Below are 13,261 nucleotides of genomic sequence, written 5' to 3' on the forward strand. Positions count from 1 at the left end.
TCACCGGCCCGCAACAGCTTACTAAAACTCCCTAAGTGGCCTCCCAACCCAAATAACTGCCCACACTGATTTAGTGCAAAGAAATAGCTAGCCATGTCTCTATACATGCAGTGATTTGAAAGAGGTTTGCTCTGTTCTGTCTCCATCTGCTGTCAGGTTCTACACATATTGTTGAAACTGTCACAGAGAGAAGTAGTGTAACCAAATAAGCGTGCAATAATTTAGCATCACTCAAGTTCCTTAGTTGCTGCTTGAATTAGCTGTGATGCTTCAGTCGATCCTCTTTTTTGCTCAAGGTGTGAAGGATTTTGAAAACCAATTAGGCTGGGCTGATCAAATAATTCTGGATCAGATCAAAGACAAATTCTGTGCCATACCTGAAGAACGTTTCCACCCCTAAAATATTCAAATCTGTCAAAGTTGCTCCATTTACACTTTTAAGCAGCAAAGCGCTCTCATTTGAGAGGAAAAAAGTGCAAATCAGATGTCTATTTTAGAAGATTTCTTCAGTCTTTATATCCTAGATCTTCTCCAGGGAGAGACAGCTGTAAAAATACATTGCCTCTCCAGATATATGCTTGCCTATGATCTGCCTTAGCTCTTTTTTGTATTTTTGACCTTGTAGGCTATTTAGGAACTGAAGAGCAGGTGAGATGCTTCTACATAACCATTCAGAAAACACCTGGATCGGTCAGAGGATGTGCATCTCTAACATTTCTGATTTTCAGGATTTGAGTAGTCATCAAGATGCTATATCCCAGATTATAGATTAGTATATCCTTGAACAACATTTACAAAGTTACCTTTTAAGTGAACTACTAGAAGCCCAGTGACAGCAGCATGTTAGCTAATGGACATGGTCCAGAAGCTGAAGGAGACTGATCTGCTTTCATTTTTCAAGCTGAATAAAATGTAGGAGTAGACAATATATCATAAAAAGAAACAATAAATAAAATCTTTATTGTTGAAACTCAAGAAAGAAAAATGCTTTTAAAACATTTTACCATTTACAGTGTCCTCCTTTAATAACACACTGTATAATTGTTTGAGATTTTATGTATATATTTCCATTCTTCCTTTCTTAAAGGCATTAACTCACCACAAGCTTTAAAGAAAATTCTTTCCTTGTCTGAGGAAGGAAGTTTGGAGCGTCACAAGAAACAAGCCGAAGACACAATATCAAATGCATCTTCACAGATGTCTTCTCCTCCCACTTCACCACAGAGCTCTCCAAGGAAAGGTATAAGATACATACTACATTTTGTATCTTTTTTTTTTCACCTCCAGTTTTAGAAATGGCTTTGAGAGAATTATGGAGATGTAGTGAATCCTTCACTTGTGTTCTGTCATGGGGAAGGTCAGCTGGGGAGAAGAGCAGCAACCCTCCAATGGAGGCATTAGGAACTATTAGCATAAGACAGGAAGCAGTCTAGACCCCATGTACTACACAACTTGCATTACTGTTGTTTCAAACTACCACGATCCCTCCTTCAATTGCTTTATGCCAATGGTAGCATAGATGGGTAAAATATTTTGACCTTACAATGCCATTGTAAGGCAAGAGTGGGTACATTAACCCAATCCACTACCTACTCCTGTAGGAATTAACAAGAATGAAGTCCATTGTAGCTTCTGTGCAGTTGTGCTAAATGAGGAGAAATCCATGCAAGACAAGTACAAATTTGCACAGATTGGCTCAAGGCACAGATTGGCTCAAGACACAGACCCTCAATGCTTCAGATTTTCTGTCTATTTGCAGCATGGTTAGTCCAAGAATTAATGGTAAATATCTGAAGAATAGTATTGCACAATGAAGCTTTCTTGCTCAGTTACTTTAATAAGAACTATTCAGTAAAATATTCATTCAGTAAGAGTACTGCCAAGCATGGCTACCCAAATCAGCATTTATTTCTCTTTTCTTGAAAAGGATTATTATTTCAAAATTGTGATAAATACTTTAATTTCTATCCTGTTTCCTTTTTCATTGGATTTAAAGAGGGAAAAACAACTCCAAAAAACAAAACATAGATACTTGCCTTTTCTTTATTTGAAAAAAAAGAGGGGAAAAAGAATGCCACTATGGAAATACAATAATGTAGTCCTACAATAACGTAATCAGGTAACATTGATGTTACATTCTCCTTCCACTCTTTTAAAATAAATATAGAAATCAGTTTAGTGCCTTGTATTTAAGGGGGAGGAGAATGAGAGCAGTCACAGTTGAACTCCCACACAGCAAGAATGTTGGCCTCTGAAAGAGTAGGAATAATTCTGACCAGATTAAGAAACTGAAACTCACATGCATTTCATGTGGGTATTGCACTCTATTTTCTTTGTCAAATGGATATCTAAACCCTTTTCTCATCCTGTTAGGTGGCAGTGGCAATCAGCTGAGATCTTATGGCTCCAGACTGTCGGACCTAACCAGTTCCTCCTCTTCTCTTGGAAGTGAGAACAGTAACAAGAATAACAATGCATCACGGACCTATGGGATAGGTGGGGTTTACCTAGAACCAAAAAGGGAAAGAATAATCACAAGAACAATTGGGTAAAGAGAGTTCTAAAAAGGGAGAGGGAGAGTGCCTCTCAAAAGCATAGACAAATACCCAAAACCTCTGCCTAAGTGATCTTTTCTGAAGTTGAGATGGAGGAGGATCTTGTGCAGAAAAGGCTTTGATAATCTGCTTTAATCTTTGTAAGATCTCAGCATATATATTTTTTCATTAACCTTTTAGGAGGGAATAAATCTACATTATCTTGATCACATTTGATCAACTCCTGCGTTTTTTTTCTTGAAAAAGGAATCAGGATTCTTTGTTTAGCTAAATGGAGAGGAAGCAGTACTGTATACTTGGAAAAGCAAAATATGAAAATGATTTTAAACCATAAAGCATATTCAAGATTAATGGCATCATGAAATTAATATCTGTAAATATGCCCTTGTAAATTAATCATATGCGGCAATGTTGGTGCTATATTCTAAGCAAGTGTGAATGGGGGAAGCTCAGTTGGGGTTTCCTTGAAGCTCACTGGTGAATGGTAAATCAAAAATGGAAACTTAATTTATGCACAACTACATGTTCTTGAGTGACCTTTTAACTTAATTGGAAGGTCGTTAATACAACATTATGTTGTAATAACTTAAGCAAAAAACTCTTTCTGTTCTTATCCAGCATGGCTTAAACCATAGATGGTATCCCGAAGTCTGACAATCTTACATTTTTGGATAAACTTAATCCAAAAAGCCTCACCACAATCCATTTGATGCCTGGTATTAACATTATTATATTAATAATGTTATCACTTTACCAAATACCACCAAGATTTAGAAGTATGACAGCTTTTGAAAAAGTGGGTGAAAAAATTTAGGCTGACAAAGTGCCTCCAAAATAGTTGAGGAGCCTTCAGCACAGACATTTATGCTTAATGTAGTTTTCGTTTTCTATTTGCAATTCACCCTTGAAGTGTAGCTTTGCAGAGCAGACAAAATTGTGCACAGGAGAGGATCTATGTGGAATTCTGGTATAATCCAGCCACATGCCTATACTCCCTTTAATCTTTGAGAGCATTTAGGTGCATAAATGTGCAAATGTTATTCGTATCAACAAAAGTATTTTTCACATAAAGCTAGAGATCCAAACATACTTGTGACAAACTAGGTTTTGATTCTGTATAGAGAGGGGCAAACTTTTCTAAATACAGATATTTCATGTTGTCACTTTTTTTAACTCTAATCAGAAATAAATACATATTAGATTAAAGGTCCCATTGCATTATTTGTGCCTCACACACTGCTGCTCTCCATGAAATAAATGCTTTCAAAATGTTATGTACTCTAATAACAGTCATACTAAATGTCTATCATGTTTTGAAAATATCTGTAACAAGTATTTTGGTTGCAAACTTGGAATGCCTGATTAACATGATGCTGTTCCTTATGCAGGCTATACTTTGGCTCCTAGTGGCACAGTGGATAACTTTTCAGATTCTGGTCACAGCGAAATTTCTTCCAGATCTAGTATTGTCAGCAATTCCTCTTTTGACTCCATGCCAATCTCGTTACATGATGAGAGAAGACAGAGGCATTCTGTCAGCATCGTAGAAACTAATCTTGGTGTGGGGAGGATTGATAGAAGAACCATGATTGAACCAGATCAATACAGTTTAGGGTAGGAATCTTACATGTTTACACTTAAAAGGATTTTTTTTATGAATGTTTCTCTCCTCTAAAGGAAAATTCTCCTTCTTTCATCTAGATCACTATCGCATCTCTTCACATATTTTAGTTCTTGAGAAAATATGTCAGCCTCTTACTACCCTGCACTAATGTGTGTAGCACTAACAATAATCACTTCATACTTGTTCTGTATCCTTCAAGACCCATGTGCCCTGGATCAAGGCGGGGCAGGCTGGGGCCAGGAGCTGCACTGGGCTCTTCCGGGGGCTGCGCTTGGGGCATGCAGTGGCTGTGCTGGGAAGGGATTGTGGGGGTTATGGCAGAATTTGGGGTAGCTGCAGCCTCCCCCGTAGCTCTTCTCCCAGCACCACTGCCACCCACCCCAAGCACAGTGTGACCTAGCCATTCCTTCCCATCCCCCACCGGGAAAGGCCCAGCACGGCCCCCAGCCCAAAGCTGCAGCCTGCCCCACCCTGCACAGATATGGGGGGGCACACCCCCCCATGCCCTCCTGGGGTGCACACAGTGGCGGGAACCACTCCCCCCTCCCCACACCCCCCAGATGAGCCATGGCTCCACCCCACCTGCACTTCACCGTGGCTGGGTGGTGCCTACCCCAGCCCCACTCCCTCACCATGGGGAGCATTAATCTGTCCCCCCCATATCCCTTCCCTCCTCTCCACCACACCAGACTTACAAACTGCACACAGCTCTCCAAGTTGCTGGGCTGTGCTCCTCACTGCCTGTGTGCTGCGCTGTAGCTGCACACATGCATGAGCATTAATCAGCCAAATTATCAGCCACATCAGACCAATTTCCACTGTAATCAATTTTCTTTATATTGGTGCCGATCCAATATTGGACCGATGTATCGGCGCACTTCTAGTTATTATGTATCTTTGTTTTGCTGGTAAGAGAGACAGAGTTAAAGAGGTCAAATGATTTGTGCAAACTCAGTGAGAGCCAGCTTTACAACTAGTCAGTATGCATTTCTCACTGAAGAGGCTTTCATAGGAAAATGCTGATTCATTAAACTCATTGTTTGGCTTCAAACACTTCTAGATTGGATAAATCAAAGCAAGTGAAAATGCTCTGTAGGAACCCTGCTTGGATCTGTGATGAGCTACTGAGTCGCCACTGTACTTCCAGGCAGTGGCAACACGTAGGAGGTGCACTTGCACCCCCTAAGAGCACTGGTGCTCCTGCTGACTGGCTGAGCTCGTTGCACAGGCGATGGGCAGGCAGGAGCTCTGGTACCCACCCCCCGCAAGAGCCAGTTGATCGCTGCAGCCACTCCCGGAAGCAGTTGCAGTGATTGGCTGGAACATTGGTGGGATTGGCTGCGGGGGTCCCCCAGGCAGCAAGATGGGCCACGGGGACCCCCACCTCCCCATGGTAAGCAGGACTGGTTGCAGGGGAGGCATGTGCCTCCCCAGCTAAGGCGGCATCAGTTCTGGTTCATTCAGCAGTTGCAGGGTCCCAGGCAGCCCTATATAGCTTTCAAAATACTATGCTCTGGCGTTTCCAAAACAAAATTTTTGACAATTTGACTTTTGACAAAATCTGACTTGCAAAAGCATACTGGAAAGAAATGGTTTTATTTGTATTTGAAACCAAATCCAAAGTGTCAAAACTTCTCAAAAGGTACAAATCCTGAATTTTGGCTCAGTTGTTTCTTGCTCACCAGTCCTTTGCATAATCCCCATCTGGCATAAGCTATAGGAAATCCAGTCATGTCAGGCAGGATACTTTTATTCTGTACATGTGAACACTGTCTGCCTCTGTTGAAAGCCAATTTCAAGGTTGTGATGTAACCTTTGAATAGAGTCACAGAGCAGGCCACATTTTTGAGATACCTATTTAGTGAGTGCTAGAGACCTTTTGTGTCAAGGATGATCTTAAGAGAAAATGTCCTGTATTCAAAATTGAACATGTCATTAATACTTAGTACAAATTATCTAAGGTTTTCATGGGCATGAAAAGCTGCATTGGTCTCCATCACTTTTTCCCCCTTTACTGTCAAATTCTCTTTGTTTATGAAATAATTAATGTTTCAGTTTTGCCCATTATTTACTGATTAACACTGACTACCTCATTGTAATATCTTTCTTTCTCTTATTCACTGCACATGCAGTTCATATGCACCACTGTCAGAGAACAGAGGCCTGTATGCTGGAGCCACAGTGCTTTCTTCTCCCAGTACAGAGGAGCTATCGCAGGATCAGGGGGATCGAGCTTCACTTGATGCAGCAGACAGTGGTCGTGGCAGCTGGACTTCTTGCTCAAGCGGTTCTCATGACAACATACAGACAATACAACACCAGAGAAGCTGGGAGACTCTTCCTTTTGGACATGCTCATTTCGATAATGCAGGAGATGGGGCAGGATTGTGGGCCTCAGGCAGTCATATGGACCAGATGATGTTCCCCGATCATGGCCCAAAGTATGGCAGGCAGAGTCAAGGTAGGGAGGGCCTTGATCAAGCACAATCCAGAGCAAGCTGGGCATCCTCCACAGGCTACTGGGGCGAGGACTCAGAAGGTGATACAGGTACCATAAAGCGGAGGGGTGGGAAGGATGTATCGATTGAAGCTGAAACCAGTAGCATAACATCTGTAACAGCAGAGGAGACAAAGCCAGCTTCCATGCCTGCTCATATAGCAGTATCATCAAGTAGTGCAAAGGGGCTTATTGGTAAGTTAAGTTTTGTTTACCGGGAAGCAATCTATTAATTTGTATATACTCCTGGATTTTTTGTAGTAATTTTCTTTCAACTGATTTGTTTTTATAGCAAAGCCAGTCACTTCATAGTCTCTTCCAAATTTTATCCTATAACTGAGTGTCTACTGCAAGGGAAAATACAGTTTTATACTGCTTATTCATTCTGAGTATTATTGGCCACTTGTTCTTATTTTGTGAGTGGTCACAAAACATAAAGACATTAATTCAGCTCTAGGTCAGTATGTCGAGATATTAATATAGTTAGTTGCTGTCGTCAAATGTGAATGATTAATGTGGGCCTCAAAGTCTGTATATAGACGCTGCTGGAAATGTGGCCTGATTTCCACCTCCTGCTCCCAAAGGGCTTTGCTTTGCAGGTTCTTGCAATTTTAGTAGTAGTTGTGGATACCTTATCACCTCTAAAACAGGGTCATTTTATTCCCTCAGCCCTCTTCAGTACTTCACACTGCCCATCTCCTAGAATAACTTATGATTGGGTCGGTGCCTCAAACTGAATGTAGATTTGAATTTCCTTAAACCTTGAAAGACAGGTCTTTGCATCCAGGGTATTGGTCATGCCCATCTAATATTGCACCTCTCATTCGTTCAACGTGATGCTAGATGAGAGTTGACAGGTATGATTCCAGCCTGGCTGTCATGTAAAGCAGCCAAGCATTGCACAAGGGGGCCTAGTTCTAAAATATTCAAGCTAATAAAGCTTTAAGAAATGTAAGACTGAAAGCTCCAGTGAAATCTATAGCCAGTCCAGCACCAGTGGAGAAATTGCTCCTGCATTTTTGTACCCCACACACCACTTCACCAGAGAAGCATCAGAATGCAGTTTAGTGGGTTGGGTCAGTTCAATTATATAGGTCTTCTGCACCTGTCATTAAGACATTCATTCAGCTGTAGGTCAGTATGTCGAGATATTAATATAGTTAGGCTACTGTTTTCAAATGTGAATAGGAAAAGGAGCGAGGTGGGATCAAAGTGAAATAAAGTAATGAAGCAAATTGTGAATGAAGTAGGGTCAACACTATAGTTCAGTCCAAATCAGAGTTCATTTGTTCATTTTATCTTTTTAGTTTTATATCCTGCCCTATCCTAAGACTGACAGTGGTTAAGGCACTAAATGGCAGGAGAGAGATACAGATACCTTATCTTTTCCAAAACACAAAAAGAAGCAATGGGAATGAGGGGGGAAGAGAGGAAAGAAACACATAGCAAAGGAAGAGAAGGCATAAGATTTGGGGCCTGAGCCAAGGGAGAGAACAATAGTGCATTTCATACCGCATTATTTTGAGTAAGTCTTCACAGGAGATGATCACCCCTTAGTCAACTTCTTTTCAAATAATAAATGAAAATGTGCGACAGCTTGAACCAGTCACTTGGGCCATTAACACATCAGTGATGTTAATATTTTCTTGCTGGCATTTAATGTCAATGCTATTGCTTAAATTTCCTTATGAGTTGAAGAGCCAGATCCTCAAAAGGTCTTATGTGCTGAAATCCTACAAAACTACTTTATTAGGTGCCAAATCAAAAATATAGGTTGTAACCTTTGAGGCACAATCCATAAGCTTCCTCTGCTTCTCCAGTGAAGTTCCCTGGAAGTTCACTGGGTGATATAACCACACCTGAGCTGTGGTGAGCAGCTAGGCACCCAAGGGCCACTGAAGCCCACCAAACATTTTCTTACCTCAGGGTTCAATTCTATTTGGGTAAACTGGCCACACCTTCCACAGTGGACCCTGTATAGACCCTGCACAGCTGGACAAGGAGGAGGAGGAGGAGATGATGTTGGTGGTTGCAGTACCCACCCAGCATGTGGTAGACTTAGGTTCAATACCCTGCTCTACCTTGAGGGTATTTGAACTTTAAATTCTGTAAAACATTTAATCCTCCTTTAGATAAGAAACTGGAACTCGGGTGTGTTTTTATTTTACCAGCAAATACTTTATTCATTAGACCCATGGTGCCTGACCTCCTGGACCCATGGGTGGATGAGTGTGCAGGCCAGATCCAACGCTAGGTTGGCACATAGGGTTGGTCACCAGTTGCAATCCTGTGTTGGTCTGGTCCCATGTGCCCAGATCTAGCTGCAGAACAACCTGTGTGCCAGTCCAACTGCACATTGGTACACTGCTGCACAGGGCCATGTTATTTGGCCTGTAGGCCTTTGCACAGGTCTAGAAATTTAGCAGCAGGGAAGGGCAATTAACAGCGTATCTGCTGCCCTACTGGCATATTTCTGGACCTGTAGGGAACCCTGCTGGCTGGAGATTGAGCATCATTGCACAAGAAAAAAGAACTGATGCTCTTTCGGCCCACTGCTTGTGGGGCACTGCATATGCCATAAAACCATTTCAGCAGGTGACATTGAGAGAGCACCGTTGTAGAACAGTTCCTCAGCATTTCCCATTGGCTTTTCAGCACACTAGCTTTTGTGCATCCCATTCTACTTGGGTGTCTGATTTCCCTATGCACTAAATGCAGACAGCCTCACTGCCCAACTTACAGCTTCAGATTCTGCTAGATAGTAAGACACCAAAAGGTTAAGTGATGCGTTGCTGAGCATTGCACTCTCAAAGATCTAATCTGGAGTGCTCACCTTGATGCCCTCATTCAGTCTGTTTAGATGTTAAAATATTGCTGCAGTTCTTATAGCGTGTCTTCTGAAAGAGATGGCTAGAAATATGCTCCCTCTTTATCCATTTAATGCATGTTTTTCACTAGCATTTATATAGAACTTGCGTTTCCAAATACCTTATTATAAATATTCTTACAATTATTTTCTGTAAATTGGGATTTATTTTTCCTTCTCATCACTTCAGTCCTCCCCTTAGAAGCCTGTAATTCTACAGAGATTTATGACACATCTTAAAAACATTCAGTGTTTTTAATGGCATTTAAATATTTTGGAGATCTTTCCAGTTTAAGTTTCCAGGTATTATTGGTGGCCTGTCCTGTCTGATCTACATTTCTGACATTTGTAGGTAATGTATAGAGATCTTTGCATCCTGAAAAACATAGTATTAGAAACTAGCATAAAATTGGGTAAGCAGAAGGGATTTTTTTTCCCCTATTTTTTTTTCCCCCATTCTCAGGAAAAAAAAATCCCTTTTGCTTACCCAATTTTATGGGGTATATTTATAGTAGGGCAGCAGATACGCTGTTATATACATATTTTAATGAGATGACTAGACTCCTGTAGTTTGAATTTGTGGCAGCTGCTGCTTTTTCCCCTTGACTGGCAATGTATTAAAACATTAGTCTACTATCGTTGGTCCTGTAAAGGCATTTTATATATGCTTTCTGCACCATGTGTAATTCTGTAAATTGTTTGATTTTTAATATGCAACATGTTGATTTAATGTGTAACTTTTTGCAGGACTGGAGTCCATTTGCTTTATGTACAGTTTAGTATGTAATAAGATATTTTGTCACGTTAAAATCTGGAGGTTGGCTTTTGCATAAGGATTGCCTACATGACAGAAATACAGTCATACTGCACATGCTGTATTTTGCCAACAATGCTGCTTATGATTCCTTTTTCAAGATATTATATTCATTGCATGCTATTTAATACTAGAATCTTCTTCTGTTCGTAAATTGACTCTTATTTGGGTCTACACCTGTTGGACGGATACAAGTTTTGACTGATACAGTTTTATTCTACTTGTACTTGTTTTTCCTCAGCCATCATTTCTAATAGTAGTCTCTTGTTTTTACTGCAGCCCGAAAAGAGGGCCGGTATCGAGAACCACCTCCAACTCCTCCTGGTTATGTAGGAATACCTATTGCTGACTTTGCGGAAAGCATTTCCCATCCTGCCAGAAAACCTCCAGATTACAACATAGCACTTCAGCGGTCTAGGATGATGGCACGAACCTGTGAGAGCCATGGGACTTCAACTTCGCAACAGCAGTCACATGGCCATTCAGCTAGCAGGCCTGTGAACAAACCTCAGTGGCATAAACCAAATGAGTCAGACCCACGTCTGGCTCACTATCAGTCCCAAGGGTTTTCCACGGAAGAGGATGGTAAATTCCTAATCATACTTTCCAAATATTGAGCAAGATTTACATTTTAAAAGGACACTGGCACTTTTTCATACCCTGGAGTTTGCCTGGGTAGAAGCTATGTCTTACACACGCACACAAGCATGTAGGGAGAGAAATTCTTGCAATAAAGTAATGTTGCTTTATCACCTCCATTTTAAAAACGTCTTTGATCTTTCTTTTGGTTAATGGCACAGTGGCTAAATTAATTCAAAGCTGTGGTGTTTAAGGAAGTTTTACGTGCAGTTTTTAGTGAGTTGAACCTTACAGTTGAGCATAGCAAAACTTTTAATTTCATAAAAGTGCTGCCTCATGTTTTTCATGTGCATGCAACTGGGCGAGTATATCACTTTACCTTCAGAAGTGTTGATGTTTCCAGTACGGAAAGCTAACCAGCCACTTCAGCTGCAAGACGTGTTTTGATTTGGGTTTTTTTGTTGTTTTTTAATGGCATTAGAAAAGAAAGTGATTTCTGGCCAACAACATCCAAGGAAGGTCACAAGATACCTCACTAAGCAGTTAGAAATTTAGAAGCTTTTGGCTGAATGCTGTATTCCTCAGGAGGGCAAAGACAAGTTCACCTCAAGTAAAACAGTCAAAGCTAGTTCGCTTCATTTACAACAGCAGTTTATACCTGAGATTATTTAAGTACATAATTTTTACAGAGGGATGACGACTTTGAACACCAGTAAACTTTGGTTATGAGCAGCTTTTGTTTTAAAGGGGTTACAACTCATTTCCCCCTCTTTTCTTGTGTTTGCAGAAGATGAGCAAGTCTCCGCTGTTTAAGAACTGGGGTTTTTCTGGATCCAGAGTGAGCCACCTTAAAGGAGAGCACAAGAAGATGTCCCTAGAACAGGAGCCTTGGAACTATAACTAAAGGATGGTGGACCTATTTGCCTCCTTCCCTGCCTTAAAGCAGCATGGGGCTTCTTCTCCCCCTTCCTCCCCCTTCTCCCTTGCATGTGAAATACTGTGAAGAAATCGCCCTGGCACTTTTCAAACTGTGTTGCTTGAAATGCACAGTGCAGCAATCTCCAAGCTACCACTGTCGCTGTCTGCCACATCACACAGTATCATTCCAAATTCCAAGATCATCACATCAAGATGATTAATTCTGGCTGCACTTCCCAATGCCTGGAAGGGTTTTTTAATCTTTCGTTTAGATTTTAATCACAATCCTAGCACTTAGTCTCATTGGGATAATGAGATAAGCTAGTTGTCAAACTACATTTGGCCTTTAACCTACAAAGAGAAAAATTCGTTGAAATCCTTCAAGGACACAGTGCTTGTTTGCTTGTTTACAATGCCTTCGTTACAATTCTGTATATTTGTGTTCTGACAGCAAATGTTACAGCTGCATCGTAAGTACAGTATTATTTCATACCTTTAAGTAGGGTTGCCAGCCTGGGCTTCTAGATGCCAGCCTGGGCTCCTAGAAACAAAATGAGTATCACATGGCAGAGTATGGCAGAATGGAAGGCAAGGGTTGTGAGACAAACTGAGCTCCACTTTTAAAGTGCCCCGCCCTGGACTCTTCAAAAGTGTACATTTTTTTGAATTACTGGTATTGTCAGCTGGCTTTGTGTAAATGCAGTGCTTGCGAGTATCCAGTGGAGAAAAACAGGGCACTGTGTCCCATACCTGTGCCTTGTGGAATACAGGATGGCATACTGCAGAAAGTGTCCCATTTGAATGAGACAGATGGCAACCCCACCTTTAAGTTATTGTCATGCGCGCTCTCTCTCTCGCTCGCTCTCTCTCTCTCTCTCTCTCTCGCTCGCTCTCTCTCTGTCTTTTACTATGATTAGAAGCATAGTTTATTTTAAGAGAAAAATTAACTGGATAATATTGCAGTGAAGGCAAGCTGGGATGTCACAGCTGCTGTCAGCTGTTTAATACTGATCTAATACTCTTCCTTTATTGACTTGGCATTAGGGAATAAACAAGCCTTTAAATAATGACAAATAATGAGTTTAGATTTGCCAGCCTTTGCAATGCAGAAATAGTCACAACTGTTAATGGCTTTATGGAACACTGCATGTGTAGAGAAGGCCAACGTGTAGCAATCACCTGCTCACAGCTGCTATTAACCCTATAATGACTGAAATGACCCTTCCCCTCTATTTTTGTGTTGTTTTTGCACAGACTCCGGAAAAGTGAAGGCTGCCATTCCGAGTAGTACTCAAATGTGAGGAACTGCTGGTCTTGGATTTTTTTGTTTCCATTGAACTCAGCTGATCATATTGATCAGTAGATAAACGTAAATAGCTTCAACTTTTAAAGATCAAATTGCAGTGTT

General features: G+C 41.1%; 1 protein-coding gene across 15 annotated transcripts in view; it reads left to right on the forward strand.

The window, feature by feature from the left end:
* Positions 1–12,379, forward strand: part of RAPGEF2 (Rap guanine nucleotide exchange factor 2) — a 295,940-nt gene extending 283,561 nt beyond the window's left edge. For 7 of the 15 annotated variants that reach the window (XM_019534546.1, XM_019534548.1, XM_019534549.1 and 4 more), the window contains 6 exons: positions 1,088–1,240; positions 2,374–2,496; positions 3,944–4,169; positions 6,312–6,871; positions 10,636–10,941; positions 11,723–12,379. In XM_019534546.1, coding sequence (XP_019390091.1) covers positions 1,088–1,240; positions 2,374–2,496; positions 3,944–4,169; positions 6,312–6,871; positions 10,636–10,941; positions 11,723–11,748 — 1,394 coding nt within the window. In that variant the 3' untranslated portion in view covers positions 11,749–12,379. The remainder of the gene's footprint in view (positions 1–1,087; positions 1,241–2,373; positions 2,497–3,943; positions 4,170–6,311; positions 6,872–10,635; positions 10,942–11,722) is intronic. The other 8 variants (XM_019534552.1, XM_019534554.1, XM_019534553.1 and 5 more) reach the window with 5 other exon arrangements.
* The last annotated feature ends 882 nt before the right edge of the window (positions 12,380–13,261 follow it).

Source organism: Crocodylus porosus, unplaced genomic scaffold (assembly GCF_001723895.1).
Source record: "Crocodylus porosus isolate Cpor-Errol unplaced genomic scaffold, CroPor_comp1, whole genome shotgun sequence".
NCBI lineage: Eukaryota > Metazoa > Chordata > Crocodylia > Crocodylidae > Crocodylus > Crocodylus porosus.